The sequence below is a fragment of the Thermobia domestica genome, chromosome 6, assembly GCF_964235325.1.
Source record: "Thermobia domestica chromosome 6, izTheDome1.hap1.1, whole genome shotgun sequence".
In the NCBI taxonomy this organism is placed as follows: Eukaryota; Metazoa; Arthropoda; class Insecta; order Zygentoma; family Lepismatidae; genus Thermobia; species Thermobia domestica.
The window spans coordinates 36,746,548-36,762,432 of record NC_137459.1 but is presented as its reverse complement, the minus strand read 5'-3'; the positions used below and the strand labels follow the sequence as shown (position 1 = coordinate 36,762,432).

General features: G+C 37.5%; 1 protein-coding gene across 2 annotated transcripts in view; it reads right to left on the bottom strand.

Annotated features, from left to right (window-relative positions):
• Cont (Contactin) overlaps positions 1-15,885 on the bottom strand; it is a 76,359-nt gene that overhangs the window by 13,352 nt on the left and 47,122 nt on the right. For both annotated transcript variants that reach the window (XM_081761513.1, XM_081761514.1), the window contains exons 12-17: positions 15,719-15,859; positions 13,333-13,499; positions 10,856-10,994; positions 9,410-9,550; positions 7,525-7,757; positions 4,897-5,067 (exon numbers count right to left, since the gene is read on the bottom strand). In XM_081761513.1, coding sequence (XP_081617639.1) covers positions 4,897-5,067; positions 7,525-7,757; positions 9,410-9,550; positions 10,856-10,994; positions 13,333-13,499; positions 15,719-15,859 — 992 coding nt within the window. The remainder of the gene's footprint in view (positions 1-4,896; positions 5,068-7,524; positions 7,758-9,409; positions 9,551-10,855; positions 10,995-13,332; positions 13,500-15,718; positions 15,860-15,885) is intronic.

The following is a 15,885-nucleotide window of genomic DNA, read 5'->3' as shown; positions in this document are numbered from 1 at the left end:
TATTCAACATTGGACGAATTACCAGCGTGGCGCCCAAACGGCTGGTGTAGTTGGAAAAAATCCTCCATTTTAAATTAATTGGAAACAATTTTTTCCATTAACTTTCTTCTCTTCACTTTTCGGTACCTTTATTCATGACGGAGATAGCCTATGGTACCTTTATTCATGACTTTTGTTACATCCGGTATATATTTCGATGCAACAAACGAATACAAAATGATTTACTCATCAAATAATACTAAATACATCACAAAACTAGAAAAGTACACACGAACTTTCGCTGCAACGCTTTCTTATATACAGGTATGTCCCAAAAGTCATGAAATATTATATATATATTCAAAGAAGATTAAGTAACAAGCTCTGTGCAAAGGGTTACTAGTATTCTTCAAAGTATTATCGATGAGCATCTATACATTTTTTCCACCGACTTTTCCATGACCAGTACGCCCCCTCGAAGGCCTTGACGGGAAACTTCTTTAAAGCTGTTGTCACAACCGCTTGAATAGCCTCGATGTTGTCAAAACGCCATCCTTTGAGTACTTTCTTGATCTTGGAGAACAAAAAGAAGTCAGCCGGATCAAGGTCCAGGTAGCGGCGATGTATTTTCGCACGCGAAAAACCCTTTTCTGCAATCTTTCCAGAACATCCACATAGTAGTAGGCAGAGGTAACGGACTGTGCTTGAGGTACAAACTCTTTGTGAACCACTCTTAGCATCGAAAAAGACAATCAACATTGTCTTCAATTTGGATTTGCTCATCCTCGCCTTCTGTTTCGGAGACGCCAGGGTGTGCCATTCATCACTCTGGTGCTTCGTCTCTGGGTCGTACTGAAATGTCCACGTTTCACCACCGGTAATAACGTTGTTCAAATAATCCGGTTCAATTTGCACATGTTCCTCCAGTTCACTCACGGTTAACACTCGATTGACCTTTTGCTCGTCTGTCAATAATTTAGGGACCAGCTATCGCATGTTCAATTCTTTCGTAATGATGCGATGCACAACAGGTTTCCGAATGTTCAGAGTGTCAGCTAACAACCGAACACTCATTCGACGGTCAGCATTCACCAACTCACGCACACCAGTCACATTTTCATCAGTTTGGCTTGTTGATGGCCCTCCATAGCAAGAATTCTCGTCCACCCTTTCCTGCCTCCCCCCCTTTAAACTTCTTAAGCCACCTCCTAACTTGCACATACGAAAAAGCAGACTCCCTGTAGGTATATTTAAACAGTTCATGAGTTTCTTCAGAGTTTTTCATCGATTTTTGTGCAGAATTTGATCGCCCAACGTTGTTCGAAAGTATCTACCATGGTCTCAAAACAGGGGTGCACTAAATCAGCGATCCTGATCCCACCGATACTCGGAGCAGATTGACCTAGGGTGCGCTGCAAAGTTGAGGGTCCTGCCCACCTAACTCAACACCCCCGAACGTAATGCTGCGACCTGTTGGGACATGGCATATATATATATATATACACTGGCTGTCGTAAATTAAACAACAAACACAAAATGTGCAATACAAAAGAAATGACGCAAGGAGGGCTGGCGAAAAGCAGAGAAGACGGATGTCGTAATACAACGAGCATTGGCGAATGATCGGGGAAAGATTGTTCGGAAGAACTTGCGACTATGCTGCCCTAACACGACTTCGTAAAGTACTAGGTGCAAGCAAAGACTACATGAACTCACGGAATTGTTAGCTGACAGTGTATATAGAGTGCAGAGGCAAGTCAAGTGGAGCGAAGCAGTTGAATATGACAACGAGGCATCACTTGCTGGATGAATTACGCTGGTGTGCCATCGGTAGATTGCAAACAGGACACCGTCAAGCCTGTGGCCCGGTGGCTCAATGTCGATCGATCAGTGGTCAGCAGGTTATGGAGCAAGTTCCAGAGAACGCAAAATCCTTCGAGAAGTTACAGTGGCGGTCGACCGCGTGTGACATCGGCCAGGGAAGATCGATATATCCGTTTAAGAAGTCGAAGAAACAGGTCTACAACAGCAAGCCAAGTGCGTGTGGAGGCTATTGGTGCCACTGGAGGTCCTCTATCAACAAGCAAAGTACGTAGACGAGTTCACGAAGGTGGATTGAATGCCAGAAGATCAGTGGTGTATCTACCCCTTACCCGGCGTCACAAGATGCAGCGATTAAATTGGGCAAGACTGCATGTGAATTGGACTCAGGAGCAATTACTAAGTTAGTTCTTTTTACTGATGAGTTTAGATTTTCTCTGAACACTGATTCTCGACGCAGATTGGTCTGACGACAAACAGGAATCCGTTACCATCCATCCAATATTCTTGAAAGGGGTAGATATGGTGGTGCAGGTGAGCTTGTGTGGGGTGGCATCTCGCTTGGAGATGGTATATTCTCCCGCGTGGCACAATAATAGCTCAGCATTATAGGGATAATGATCTGGATCATTACGTTGTATTCTTCGCTTCGCATGTGCTAGAGGTCAGAGATTCATTTTACAGGACGATAATGCACGTCCCCATAGAGCACAGCTGGTCAAGCAGTACCTGGAGCAACACCATATTCAACGAATGGAGCAGCCATCGAGGTCCCCGGTCTTTAACCCGACCGAGCACATGTTGGACGACGCATTGCAAGCCTTGTACTCCCTCCACGAACTCTCCAAGATCTTCAACGTGCTCTTCGTCAACAATGGACCCAGATACCAAATGAGCTGGTACAAACACTTATTACTAGCATGAGACGACGTTGTGAGTCCTGTATTGCTATGTACAGTGATCATATCCCTTATTAATGTCAGAAAACCATCCTGACATTAATATCCTTTTGCGGGTTCAGTGTTTCCCAATTTCAGTGCCACCTACGTCAAGCATCACTTTTTTTCCCCCCACGAGTATACTTTCATTTTGCAGTTTTCCTTGCTGTATGGCGTAAAATAGGTGCTCCTTTAATTTCAATAACAATTTGTTCACCAGCATGCGTTTACTTTCCTTATACACCTGAGTATTCATTTGTTCCTTAATTTTAAGACGACCAGTGTATATTTATTTAATTTATTTCCTGACTTTTGGAACACATCTTGTATATTTAAAAAAAAAAAAAAAGGTTTGATACAAAGTGAAGTTAAGATTAGATTTACACATAAGTAGATTTCCATTTGAAAATGTAATTATTAGGTCTAAAGTCAGGGCGTTTTTTTTTTTTTTTTTTTTTCGAATAAATTAGATGTAATGCCGTATTACGTTAGGAAGCGGCTCTTATAATTTGGATTGCTTGATTGGTTGATTTGACGTCTAACGCCCCTTCTAGCACCTAGAGTATATGAGGCATGGACTTACATCTTAACGAGGAATCAAAACCACTCGAGTTCCCACTGGGAATAAAACCCGCGTCTCCTTCGCCGAAAGCACGTACGGTAACTACATCCATTAGGGAATTCTTCATAGATTTGGAATACCTTGTACAGAAGATCCAACTAATTTGTTTACATAGCTGAGTAACGTTCCTAAGAGACTGATTGATAACCTTCCTAATCAGATACACATCTTTCAATAAGAGATGATACCGAATTAACTATCAAAATGCTTGACAAGCAAAATATAGGCTTGTATTAACGAAATAATGGCTTTGTTTATTTTTGTTCAAATAAAAAATAAAAATGTAGCACATAAATTCAATAAGTTCACTTCGTTTATTTTTTAAGACTAATCATTTGCAGATTAACATCTCTCTAATATCCATAGCTTAACACGGAATCCAAACTACATAAATTCCCAACGCGAATCGAAACTGGCTTTTCTTCGCACTAAAGTTGAGACACTATTGAACGACGAAAGAACTGTAAATACTCACGTTATAGTTCTGTCACATTTACAATCTAATTTGCAAACTAAGTTTAGTGAAGGAGTCTCAGCATACGAGACACACAGGCTCAGATAAATGTGTAAACGGAATCTTACATCTTACCTTTCATATTGTGACGTGCAGATTATACATCGCAAATTCCCTGAAAAATTTTAGTCACTCAGATATCACAGAGAAAGTAAATTTTCAGTATGCAAGTAATTCTATATTTTGCTTGTATATCATGTATCATGTATATATATATATACTAGTTGAAATATCCATTCTTCGCATGGGTCAGATAAAATACCTATGTGAACAAACAATGAAAGAAAAAAATATCCGTCATTTTCTACTACCTTTACATATCTTTGTAAACGCCCCCTGAGCCACCCTGGTTCGAATTAAAAAAAAAAAAAAAAAAAAACGCCCGTGGCTTCCAGCTGACTGGGGCAGTATTTGGAAGTAAACGCCTGTAAGAGTATCACCAATCATCTCAGCGACCGCGAAAACTGTGAATTTGACACTAATATCGTTCATTTTCCACTACTTTTACATGTCTCGGTAAACGCACCCCCCTGAGACCCCCTGGTTCGATTTAAAAAAAAAAAAAAAAAAAAAAAAAAAGACGCTTCGTCTTGGTCTGGGACCTCGACCAAGGTACCCGTGACCACAATTTGGTAACTCTCTGTCCACTCGTCTGGTCCCCAGCCCGCACACAGAAAGACAAACACACCAACAAACTCTATTTTATTTATATTAGATAAGATACTTACAAATATCTTACAAGGACAGAATCATATTACAACGTACTGTATATATATATATATATATATATATATATATATATAACTTCTTAACATGAACATAAATAAGACAAGAAAGAAATAAAATTAAACGATCAAAATCGTCATTAATTTTAACGGTGTTTCTGATCGTTTATTTTTGTCCCGTATTTTACTTCCTTAATTATAATTAAAATTAAAATTTAAAACTAGACAGCGACATGCTGCTGTTCATTGACATTTTATAATATTAATTTCCTAGAAGCACGAAAGAGATATACGTACCTGCACTTTAACTATATACTGCGTATAGAAAAAGTCCATGGATATACCCACAACATGCGTATTGACATTTCCCTTCTTCAATACTTCCGACTGGAACTCTATATCGTCATATTTCCTCCAGAAGACCTTGTAATGTATGCCTGGTCCATTCTGATCTTGTGGTGGAAGTGGCTAGAAAGGTAATTACAGAATGTAGAAATCTATGAAGTTCAACACAAGAGATAATAAACAATGGAAAAGACAGTAATGAGGATCACGCAAACTATTTCCATGCATGAGATGCGGATGCCAGCATTAGTCACCGTTACCCGTCAAGATGTTTAACGGATTGTCTCCATTAACGTCTCCGTTAGAGATAAATTACTGTTGGAAGAAACTGAATTCAAAACTTGGTTTATGTGTATAGGACATAGAATACAGATAGCCACAGTTCAAGACACGGTTGGCCGTTAAAAATGTTAACGAATTGACTCCATTAATGAAGTCGGCTTAAGTAATTGCTCTCTACTGCAAAAACATGATTTTAAAAAAAATCGTTCAACGTTAAAGTCGTTGTCATCAGTTACTATGTTAATAGATTGACTCTGCTAACGAACTCGGTCGTGATAATGGCTCTACCTATCTATGGAAAAAAAAAAAAACAGAATAAAAAATTTGTTTCCATGTATGGGATATGGGCTACAGATTACCACTATTAACGTCTCCGTTATCCTTTAATACGTTAACGGATTGTCACCACTAACAACCTCGGCCGATATAATCGCTTTAGCTATTTATCGAAAAAACAGAATTTAATAAATCGCTTCGATGTATAAATAGCCACCGTTATCCGTTAATATGTTAAAGGATTGAGTGCATTAACAAACTCGGTCCAGGTAATTGTTTTAGCTATCCGTTACAATAAACAATTAAAAAATTAACTTACATGCATAGGATATGGTTTATAGATAGCCATTGTTAAGGTCGCCGTTATCCGTTAATAGGTTAACGGATGACTCCATTAAAACTCGGCCGAAACGACCGCTCTAGCTATCTTTTGCAGAAACCAGAATTAGAAACTTCACTTACATGTACAGGATATGAGTTACAGATAGGCACCGTTAAGTTGCTGGTATCCGTTAACGGCCTGACTCTTCACGAACTTGTCCGAGATAATCGCTCTATCTATTGCAAAAAACGAAATTTAAAAAATCCCATAAATTCAAGAGTTATTGTGCGGAGTAACGGACGGACGTACTAACAACACAATATTATATGTCTTATGGCGTGATCCTAGTTTGTATTTCTATTTCTGCGAGATCCATCTTAATATTGTCCTCCCATCCTGCGCCTAGGCCTTCAAAGCATGTACTCAACACCGAATACAGGGTGAATGAAAAATCCAGACGCGTAAGATGGAAGAAAGGCATCGATCGCTAAAACTGAAATGTGCGGGGGATGCATAGTGTGTTAGTTGGAAAGCTCCTAGGATACTTTTCAGTATATGGAGATGAGATAATAACATAACGCCTGTCTTATGAGGTGAGTCATTACTCTGGTTGGACTGTTTCTCACAGGATATATATATTGTAGTCAAAGCAGATATTTATGGAAAAAAGAAATGATCACTGTAAATGTAAATATTTTTTTTTTTAAGTGATCAAGTTAAATAAACTCAAGAACCTTGATAATATAATCTAAATGGACAAAAAATAAGCTGTCTTGAAGGACGATGGTCATGTGTAAACTGATGACTGAAATCAAAATGGAAATTAAATGACGTGTTATGAATGATAAAGGTAATGTGTAATAATGGAATAAATAATAGACACTGGAAACAGGCACTTAAAATTTAAAAATGGGCACTAGAATGTCACTCGAGATAGTGAAAATAAATATTCAATACAATTAAAAAATTCAAGTCAAAGATAATGTTCAAAGAATAAAGAAACACCTGTTTGTTAATATCTTATTTCACTGTATATATATATAAACGTAGCTTGACATGTATTCTATGTATATTTGGTAAATATATTCTCTACAGCACTTTATCACTACACATAACAGTCCAAATTTTATACACTTATCAGTGCACGCAGCAGTCCAAGGTTTTACGACATCATATCACTACAAACAACACTTACGCCTATATTTCTCGGAAGAGGCAGAATCCCTTTTTGAAATATTAAATTATATGTTTTTTCCCCAATAAAATCTTATTTTGAAGAAAGTGCATAGAATAGGCAACGTTAGGCGCTAAAGCAATTATTTAGGCAGGAATGGGCGAAATAGGCAAAATAAAATCGGCTTAAATTGAAATTATAACGCCCTATATAAACTTTAAAACGTTATTTTTGATATCATATCTTTAATATGATTGATTTAATATCATATCTTTAATATTAAAGAATAGGCATTTTGCCTAACATCCGTTCTCTAGTTATTAACGAAAGGAATTTAAATCAATCTTCTTCAATCTTCTTCCTTTGCTAATTTTCCATCCATGAATCTTGACTGTACTTACGTCTGCCACATATAAATGAAATTACCTTTTACTACACATGGCTTCGGGTTCATCCTGTACTTTAACAAAGTGAATACATTTTCAAAATATATACAATGAACTACATGTTGAAGCAAATTACTTACATCCCAGGTTATGGTTAAATCTCCAATCTTTCCTCCTCCACCACCAACATTAGTTGGAGCCTTGTATGGCCTGTCTGGTGCTGTGCTGGAAGTTGGTGATGGTGCTGATGGCAATCCATACCCTAATTCATTTGCTGCAGCTACACGAAACTCATAAGACGACCAAGGAGAGAGACCATCGACAGCAGTTTCTTTACGTCCATTGTAGCGATCTACTTCTCTCGCAGTTACATCTACAAGAAAAAAAGAATTCGACAACTAGAAGCAATATATGTTTCGCCAATTACAATATTCATAAAATTACGGTAAAACATTTGCTTTCCGCGTACATATCCCATTAAAAAACAGGGAACTCAATCTGAAGTTCTGTACAACCGTATTTCGTGTTATTTATCTTTTAGAATGTACATGTAGAAAATTAAATGAAATATTTAAGTTTTACGTCCCACGTTTATGCCAGCTAGGCTAAAGGAGACGGTGATGGTAAGAAACGAATCGAATGGTGGAATGAATAAAATGGGAGGAAACGGAAGAACACCGAGAAAACCCATGCACACGGTATTTGTCCACCACCAAGTTCACTTAGTCCGAGTTGGGGCCGAACCAGGGACCCCATGCACCACAGGTGATCGCTCTACCACTGAGTCACCGCGGGCCCTCTTTAATTTTACAATTCTTCCGTTTTACACACTACCAATATATGAAAGAAATTAATCACTTGATTCGCGAAGAATCGAACAACGAATTCGTCCAACTTTTTGGGTGGTTGCTACCAGCAACTCAATCAGTCTTCTTAGTTATCTCGATAATTATTTCTTTCTCTCCTGAATAGAAACCAAATACAGTAAAACTTGTCAACTTGGCCACCTCTGTAAGTTGGCAACCTGCTCATCTTGGCCTGGTTCGTCTTGAACGTGCATTTTTCCGTAAAACATCCGTTACTTATTACTTTGTAAGTTAGCCACCTGCCTATCTTGGAAGTTGACCGCATTGAAGCAATGTTTACTCTATGATGATAATGATAAATCTACCTGCGTATCTTCGCCACGTAAAATACCATTTTGTTATTTTTCTTAACTCTTTCGATTTCCCATATGAGAGGCAGATGTTCTGTATTTGTGACTGGACATAAAGAAGCATAGATTCGCAAAATTTGTTCTTGGAGGTCAATAGCCAGAACACTACCCTGATAAAGGGTGGTGAAGGAAGATGTGAATAAGATAAAGAAAATATAGAAATTCAGGTAATTTTTGTACGTATTTGTTTACTCTGACTGTTTTGATAAAATCATGAGTAATATTGGCTCCTTTCATCAGTGGGAGCTTTAGTAATTCCGAAAAATTCTCAAAGTTAAAATTAACTATGTCAATTGTAAACTATTTGCCCCTGACGGATTGTCGAAAGGTAGCGGAGGTTTTGAAATAAGATTTTCTCAAAGCATATTTAGCTCCGAGGGAAACACTTATAGCTCATTAACAAGTGGAAGTTAACTACAAAATTAAAATGTGCATATGTACCAAAAAGAATAAAAGAAATGCGTCTAGATTGAACCACCATGAATAAATTTGTTTTTAATAACTGATTCGCTATTTTTCGAAAGGTACTGTACTAAAAACCCTATTCTAAAAATACATCAATCACATTTATTTTCTGTAAGTTGGCCACCTGTCTAAGTTGGCCACTTTTCAATGGAACTGATGGTGGACAACATAGGTTTCACTGTACCATTTATTACGTTTCGAAATAAACACCATTTTGCTCACAAGCAAAATATACGTTTTCACCTTTAGCAAACGATATTTAATATAAAACTCACTCAATAACATGCATATTTTTGTGGCTGCGTTTATGATGCAATTATAAATACATGAAATATACAACTTACTTTCTGCCAGGATGGCCCACGTATGGTTCCAGTTGGTACGACCTTCAATAGTATAAAACTCGATACGTCGTCCATTAGTAGCCCCATCTGTCCACTGAATAATAGCTGAGGTTTTCGTTACATCCACTGCTTGTACTCCACCTTCAACAAGAAACACAATAATTGCTGTGCATTGAAATAGTGTTACAGGTTTCTTCATAGAATTCATGCAAAGAACATTACAAGAGCTGACTGCAGCAACCCCTACTTAATTTCCTTCAATATTTATATTTTCGCGAAACTGTTAAAGCAATCAACTTGTATTCCAGCACTGCAATAGAACTTCTTGTTAAGCAGAAGCAAACAGAATATTAACTACTGCTGGAGAAATGTTCAGGAAAATGTGAGTTTTGAAGGAAGGGAAAATAAAAACTTTGAAGCTTCCCCACTGCTGAAGAATAAGTCTTTATATTGCGAGATGACGTCACAATTGCTATAAAGGCCGCATCATGTAGATTAAACAAAATAATGAGTAAGACTTTCTGTTAGTTACTTATGCTTTGTGTTTGACACATTTTTCTAGTGTTACATATACAGGGTGTTTCAAAACAACATCGACTACGTTCGGGAGGTGATTCCTGACACCAAGATAAGAAAAAGTATAGACCGATCTGGATGCAGAAGTGGTTTATAGGCTGCCGAAGACATGAAAAAATGAAATTTAAAGGTCCATAGCTCCAAAACTATGGGACCTACCGTAGGTGGGTCAAGACTTCACTTACGAGCTAGCATGTGCCCTATCCAAAGATCCAAGTTTCACAATCCTGCGGTACTTCCTCAACAATTTTTATAGAGGTAGTTGATGAGTACTTCAAATTATATACCCGTAGCCGAACTCCCTCTACAAAACTTGTTGCGTAAGTACCCTAGGATTCTGTAACGTGACTATTTGGATAGCGGATATATTAGTTACTAAGTGAAGTCTTGGCCCGACTACCTTAGGTCCCATAGTTTTGGAGCTATGGACATTTAAAATTCATGTTTTTATGTTTTCGTCAGCCTATAACTCCGAAAGGAAGCTTTTGTGCACCCAGGTTGGTCTATGCTTTTTGTCTTATCTTGGTGTCAGGAATGACTTCCCAAACGTCGTCGGTGTTGTTTTGAAACACCCTGTATTTACATCTCAGTTTAGAATTAAAAAAAAAGGAATATACTCTATTTTAACAAAACAGAAAGAAGTACAATCAAATAGCCCTAGAAAATGAATCAGATGTCTAAGATTAAATTTCTGGTATAACTTCATTGAAATAGATGTTCTGGGCCTAGCTGATCACTACAAAATGTACTCAAACATATTATCCGGAAATTTCAAAATCCTGCGATCTTGATTGACTCATTCGCAGATCACGGCGTCTTCAATCTGAAGTTTTACTTTATATCAGTCAATAAAACGCTGATAAACATTACCTGGAGGTCCAGGAGGACCTTCGACAGTAATCATTGTTTTCGTGGCGATTCTTCCAACGGCACTTTCAATAATACATTCATAATCTCCAGCTTCGGCAAATGTTGCATTTCTTATTCTCAAGGATCCTCCATCAGCTGCCTGCAAAACACAAGGAATTTAACGATGTCAAAAATGATATCAATAGAGCACCAGACATATTACTTTCGATTATAAATTTAAAGAAGTCCGTCGTATCGGTATTAAGCTGTGACAATAAGAAACTGCATATACCCTGTGATATCTATTTATCACATCACGCATACATTTTATTCTCAAACTGATACTAAATTAACAATCCTAATTATGTTCATGGGTAAAAACAAAGAAAACACTAGAGTACACAGATGTACTTTTGGTCTAGTGTCGTCATATATGTATAAGAAATTTTTCTTCTCTTTCTTTCCCGTTCAAGTGACTTCGAAATGTCTTCAGAGCCTGAAAACACTATCGTATACACCATGAAACCAATGACTGCGGCAAAAACAACAAATCATCCACTGTTTTCAGTTATCCATTATATTCAATAAATCATTCATGAGACATAATGAACCTATCTCAACGGATAAACAATATTTACAACCAATAATTTATATCGCTAAGTTTGTCTTGTAGGCCTAAAGCATTAAGTGCAGGTACAAATGCAACTTCTACATGTATCGTAGTTTTTATTTAGCAGGAAATATAATCTCTGATACTTTGTAACGATGTTACCTGATGGCGTGATAATCATCACATTAAATATTTAAATTTTAACAAAATATTGCCCGATAAAAAAAAAAAAAAAAAAAAAAAAAATTTCCTTATAACATTAAGTAAAGAAGGACGTCATAATGCAAGGAAAACAGAGGTAGGGTGCAAGTTTTATTTGGTTGAAATTCACGAGAAATCTCTGTCAACTAAACCGAACAGTAGCAACATGGCTCAAGATGCTTATCTTGGGAAGAAAGATGAGATGAATTTGATGATCTAGACAAAGGTATATATTTTAGTTGCCAGAGGAAGTGAGGAAAATTCCAGTAGTTTAAGGAGTTGAAGTAAAGGGAAAGAAATTGAAATCTTTGAATTTTACGTCCCACTTGACCCACGACCCGTTGACCTATCACACATCGTGATCAATACTGATCCACAACCCACAATGACCCACTACCTACCGTGACCCAAAAATGAAATCCCGGAGTTTTACGTCCCACGTTTATGCCAGCTAGGCTAAAGGAGACGGTGATGAGAAATAAATGAAATGGTGGAATGAAGAAACTGGGAAGAAACGGGAGAGCCCCGAGGAAACCCACGCACACGGTGTTTGTCCACCACAAAGTAAAGGGAAAGGACTTAAACAAGAATTCAGTTTTGTATGTAAGGGATGACAAGTATCTAGAAGGAGAACAAGTAAGTTTTCTCTATATCTTCCTCATCTCTCTGCGCTCCAAATTTTACTGCATTTTATTTACACCAAAATCATTTAATACATTCTTCAGAAATTAAATTTCTGACAGTATTAAACTTTAGTGATCATCAATCCTTTTAAGTCTTTAATATCCCTAATAATCCTCAACCTTCAATCTGCTCTCCTCTAAGAATTCGGGAAAAGAATATAAAAAGGCTTCAAAAATATACATTTAATGTGTCTCACAATTCCAAGAACATTTAATTATTACTATCTGAACCTGCGCCCTCTACACAGCGGATCATTCACATATGAGCATGAATCTCCTTGTCATTCCTCACAACATCTATACATGTCCTTTTACAAACAAGTGAAAGACGTCTTAATAAAAATCGGTAAGGGCTATCAAAGGGGAGATTTTTTTTTTTATATTTTTTCAACATCTCGCACCGTTTGCAAGATTTGAGACTACTTCCGGTTGGAGTTTCTAATTCATTTACGATCATTGCTTTCTTTCTTCTTGCATGCAGTATGTAATAAGCGAATACATTACATACACAATTAATTATAATGTCAGTGATATATGGTGTTCATTGGGCAAAACATTCCAAAGAATAAAGATTCATCTTAGCTTGGAGAAATGGTTATCCTCCGTTTTTCATAATCATTTGGGCATGAAACATACACCTGAGAGATGTGCAACCCCTGTATACAAATGTGTGGTATTGGAATGTATAACTCGTAGGATATGATGCTTTTCAAAATTTCAATACTTCTACTGTACTTCTAAAAAATGCAATACAGAAATAATAGCCATTTTCTTTTAAATATTCAATTAGAACTGAACAATCTACACAAAACTTGCAATCGATCATGAAATCGCCATCTTTCTAGAGCTTGTGGTTTCCGAAGTATCAATGTCAGAATAATTGACCACAAACGTTTAAACTTTTCTTGACCACAAACATATAAACCTAGCATTCTAATATATAGATTAATGGTGTATACTATAGATACAAAGAAAGTAATCTGCCCTATCATACGCATACTTACCACACGGAAATATCTATTGTCTCTGTCATGAATTCTCAAGCCATTGTGAGTCCAAATGTATGCTACATCTAATATTTCCTCTGCTATTGCGTGACAATTCAAGTTGACGTTTTCTTCTATAGCAGTCACCACTTTCGTTGGGGGTTCCAAAACAAATCTTGGACCACCTAATAATATTAAGAATAAAATATGATTCAGTTTCATGTAAACTTTCCCATTAAATAGTGAATCTAATATTCAACAGAAACGTACTTTTTTTATTGTATCATGTGAAGTGAAATCTTTGATTAACTTCCCACAGTTATTTCTGTACGCAAAAGGAGAGCTTGCACTAAACGCCTAGTCGGATAGGGAGGGGAAGAAGTGTAAATAAAGAAAAAAATACAGAAAAGAGAAGTATCAATAAAGCATTCAAGTGGTTTGTTCTTTTATTTATTTTTTTTTCTTTCTTTCCCATCTCCCTGATGAAGCGTTTAGCGAAAAGGCTAATTGTGTACTTTTAAATTTGTTACACAAAGGATGTCATAAATCATGGCAACCATTTTTTTTTCGCGAATTGGGGGATAACACGAAAAATTGACGATTGACATTGGAGAGCATATTGCATTTACTACCGAATGGTGCCACCAGATCGTGTATGTGACCACAGCTGCGAGCTCAGCTGGAAATTCAGTTGGTGAACGACAGAGGTCAGAGGTCAGAAATGAAGATCAGGAAGAGTGAACAACGTTTGTATGTAAAACTAGCATTTTTTCCGTAGAATGTATGAACGGAAATGCCGCACAGAGCTAAAGAAAGCACTTGGTACGCATGCTCTGCCCTACAGAACAATGGCGAAGTGGAAAGAGGTCTTCAAACGGGGCAAAGTACTGACTGCTGATCTGTCGCGCAGCGTGTCTGCAGACAAGGATGCATGGGTGATGGTCGTGAGCCAGTGCTTACGTGGTGATAGGCGCTGGACACTTACAGCATTAGGAGAGGAAACAGGAATTCCGACAAATAAGCCATACTTTACGAGAGGATCTGAACATACAGGAAGTTTGTGTAAAGTGGGTGTCATATCAATTAAGAGAGGTACAGAAGTAGACTCACTACAAAACATGTCGAATCCATCTGGAGAAACTGCACGAAGAAAGGGGTGCCATGTTGAATGGTATCATTGGCATGGATGAAACATGGGCATGCGCATATAAACCAAAACTAGAACTACAGTCTAATGAAGGGCATCATCCTGGGTCACCACGATAACACAACGTTCGAGAAAATCCTTCACAAACAAAGGTCATGGTCATTCTGGCGTATGACTATTAAGATGTTCTTGCGTGGCATCCAGTGCGTGAAAAGAACACTGGAATGCCCAGTATTACAGGTATTCATTAGTGTCGCAGTTGCTCGGCGCAGCACGCACCAAATGAGCAAAACTTCTGAACAACGCCTTTATCCTACAGGATAACGCGGCAGCTCACACAATAGACAGTGTCAAGTGTCTTTTGTAGCAGTGGGAATAGGAAGTGCTTCCAAATCCAACATATTCGTCCGATCTCAATCCATGTAGCTATGATATCATCCGCAAAGTAAAAAAGCTCTTGTGTGGGAAATGCTTTGCTAACAAAACAGACATTTTGACAGCACTTTTACGCAAGGTGGCTGACATCCAGCGAAACACAATGAAGCAAATAGTATTCAGCGCGTTGCCTATCTCTGGCAACGAACCGTCGGTGAACTCGGAGACTATTTCGAAGGCTACTAAACACTGTGGACAACCTAGAAGTCCTATACTGTAATCGATTTGAAACCATGTGTCAGTAGTTTTGTGAATATTTTTTTTTTTCCTATCATATCATAAACCAATGTTGTACGGTTGCTTATCGTTTGCTTTTTCCCTACTAGGATCTCCTACAGCCGGCATTCCTCTGGTGGCACCACTCGGTAGTACATGTCATATACTTTCCAACGTCTATCGTCGATTTTTCGTGTTATCCTCCCACACGCGGGAAAAAATTAAATAAAATAAATCTTATGACTTATAACTTATGCATCGTATATCACTTATGTTCGATTGTTTACTCTTAACATTACCAACCACCGGATTAAAACAACTTCAGTCAGACTACGAGTTTGATTTAACATGCTTAACTTTTTTTTTTCTTATTTACTGAAAATAAATCTCAAAAAGGTTCACGCTATTTTAGTTCTCCATGTAATAAAATTTATTTTCGAAGTAAAATAGTATAAGTATATGTACATTCGAAGACTTCCTTAAAAGTAATTATCAAATATTAGTCAAAGATTTTCCTTTCGTTCTGTCAGCAAAAAGTTGCCATATTTGCAAATATATTTATTCATAAATAACACACAACCTCTACTAAAGTAAATATTTACATACGTAGTACGATCAATCGCCCACTGCTTTCATCAGAGCCGTACATATTTTGGGCTGTACATGTGTAAACTCCTTCATCATCCCGTGACACTGGGCTAATGATAAGGTTTCCATTTTCCAGTATAAGACGCCTTCCTCCAGAACCTGGAAAGAACAATAATACTTACTGA